Genomic DNA, 2,780 nt, shown 5'->3' on the forward strand with positions numbered 1-2,780 from the left:
CATCTATCTATCTATCTATCTATCTATCTATCTATCTATCTATCTATCTATCTATCTATCTATCTATCCATCCATCCATCCACCTATCCACCTATCATCTATCTATCTATCTATCTATCTATCTAAACTCATTTATAATTAAGTTTGCAATTATATATTTATAATTCATTTTTAATTAATTTATTTGTAATTAATTTTGAATTCATATATAAACTACCAAGCACTTAATTGCAGATTGTTGTGTGCACTTTATCAAATGCAGACACAAAGGTGCTCTTCTCATGTAATTACTCAGTTTGTACAGTTATTAATTCTTTCTGAAGTATAAGCATTCAATTGTATTATGCTTATATTCATGTATAATATATGTCTTTACTGCTCCAACAGAAGAACGACGGTCAGTTCACTGTCATCCAGTTGGTCGGCATGCTGCGTGGCATTGCTTCTGGCATGCGCTACCTCTCTGAGATGGGCTATGTGCACCGTGACCTGGCTGCCCGCAACATCCTGGTCAACAGCAACCTGGTGTGTAAGGTGTCCGACTTCGGCTTGTCGAGAGTGCTGGAGGACGACCCAGAGGCGGCCTACACAACCCGCGTACGTGCTACAGAGGATAAACGCTGAGTCACGCTAACAGCTAACCTACTACACCTCGCAGCAGGCCTTTGTTTTAATCCTGGATTCAAACCCAGTGCCACTAGCACCCTACTTTTTAATACTGTTGTCTTCCTGCTCTCTGATATTGCAGTAACATATTAAGCTGGATGCTTCTGTTGCAGAGTGCATTAGGGACATTTTACACTACAAAATCATGTGCTGCATCCTCTACATTCTACAACCTAGAACTATGAATGAACCCTGAACTATGGATGCTTATTTCCACCATAGAATTGTCAGAATTAAGTTTATAATTTGCACAAAAAATTATCTTTCATACTGAACTGACCTGCAGAGTCAGAATTGCATATCTTGGATGGCAATTCACTGATTTATATAACTATTTTACTGAAGGGTGCTAAAATAATTCCAGGGGCCAGATTCACAAAAAAAAAATAATAATAATTAATTAATTAAATTAAATTAAATTTAATTTAATTTAATTAAAATGAAATATTAAAATAAATCTAATAATGTTTTTAAGAAGCACAACCCTTGAAAAAATATTTAAAAGTTATCAAGTATTTTCTTAAGAAGTATTTTCTAAAACAGAATTTGGTGTTATCTGATTGTATGGAAGTTTTTGTCACTTGCTGATGAATCTAATGAAAAATACCTCAAAGACTGTTTTTGCACAGCCCACAAATTAATGTAATAATCATAACAAGCATGCATTATTTTCATTGTGATTGGCTTGGCAGGAGTTTAATACTCATTCTAAAATGTTCGTAAGAATGTTACTAAGTTCAACTTAATTTTTTTTTTTAAGAATTCTCAAGAACTGTCTTAACATGACAGGCTGTGGTGTTGTGTATGGCGTTGTTGCCAAAGACTCAATGAACTCAATGAAAATTACCTCAAAGTCCATGTTTTTGCACAGCCTGCAGATTAATGTAATAATCATAAGTCTGCAACTCTTGAACAATTCTTGAGTACCTTCTTAAGTGTTTTCTTAAGAACATATTTTTTAAATGTATTCATTTCCACTGTTTCTCTTGCTCTGTCTCTAGAAAGAATGAGACCTGTATGTAAGTGTTGTAAATAGAAGCAAATAGAAAATAGCAGTTAAGAAGTATTTTATTTTTAAGAATGTGTTGTGAATCCGGCCCCAGATAGCATGTACAGATAACACTGTCATCTGCCAGAATTGTAATTTGTTTTGCCTCAAAACCAGTGAAATTTGGTCAGAGCAAGAAAGAATGTATTCCACAGTGAGAACTAATTATTATTGAGCCCTGAAAATGGAGCTGCCTTGTTCTGAAAGAGGATAATTAGAGGTTTGGTGGTGGCTGTCATAATTAGCATAGCATAGCGCTCTTTGTCATCTGTTTCTTGTATTGGTGTGTCAAAGTAACACTGAGGGAAGCGTTTTATGGCTAAGTGAACTGTCGGCAAAGTAAATTAAGACATGTCTCCTCAGTGCCGCCAGAGACGGAGAGCGCTAAGACCAGGACAGTCAATTAGCGATTGGCATGCAGCAGCCATCCACAGACCTAATGATTCCTGTCACATTTCACAGCCTGACGCCATTCTTTCCCAGCGATAATCACCCGTTAAGATGCTCTGACAAGACACGTTTCTGATGTGAGACGATGTGAGATTTCAGCAAGCTGTTTGTCTTGCAGGGAGGAAAAATTCCCATCAGGTGGACGGCTCCAGAGGCCATTGCCTACAGGAAGTTCACCTCAGCCAGTGACGTGTGGAGCTACGGCATTGTTATGTGGGAAGTGATGTCATACGGCGAGAGACCATACTGGGAGATGAGCAATCAAGACGTAAGTCGAAATGAGCCCAAAATTCTATTCAATTGCAGTTCATATTAGGGGTGTGCGATATTGACAAAAAATTATATCTCGATATTTTCTGGGATTTTATCGATAACGATAAATAGACAATATTTTGCTATAGAGTGTGTTATTGTGCTGATATCTTATCTCTAATTGTGCTGACAGCTGACTCCTGAATTTTTTGATATTCTTCATATTCTGTGTGGTCAGTTCACATCAGTGATGTAAATTAATCCTTTCCAACAAGTTTTATGGGCATTTTTACCATTAAGCCATTTTTTCTAAAAGTGTGCATCATCTTTTGAGTCACATTCTTGCATTTGGGCTGTTACCAAG

At 36.8% G+C, this 2,780-nt stretch overlaps 1 protein-coding gene across 2 annotated transcripts in view; it reads left to right on the forward strand.

Annotated features, from left to right (window-relative positions):
* The window catches only part of LOC107702602 (ephrin type-A receptor 5-like), a 107,283-nt gene that overhangs the window by 90,839 nt on the left and 13,664 nt on the right, over positions 1 to 2,780 (forward strand). For both annotated transcript variants that reach the window (XM_016504974.1, XM_016504975.1), the window contains exons 13-14: positions 388 to 597; positions 2,283 to 2,432. In XM_016504974.1, coding sequence (XP_016360460.1) covers positions 388 to 597; positions 2,283 to 2,432 — 360 coding nt within the window. The remainder of the gene's footprint in view (positions 1 to 387; positions 598 to 2,282; positions 2,433 to 2,780) is intronic.

The sequence above is a fragment of the Sinocyclocheilus anshuiensis genome, unplaced genomic scaffold (assembly GCF_001515605.1).
Source record: "Sinocyclocheilus anshuiensis isolate Anshui unplaced genomic scaffold, SAMN03320099.WGS_v1.1 scaffold210, whole genome shotgun sequence".
NCBI lineage: Eukaryota > Metazoa > Chordata > Actinopteri > Cypriniformes > Cyprinidae > Sinocyclocheilus > Sinocyclocheilus anshuiensis.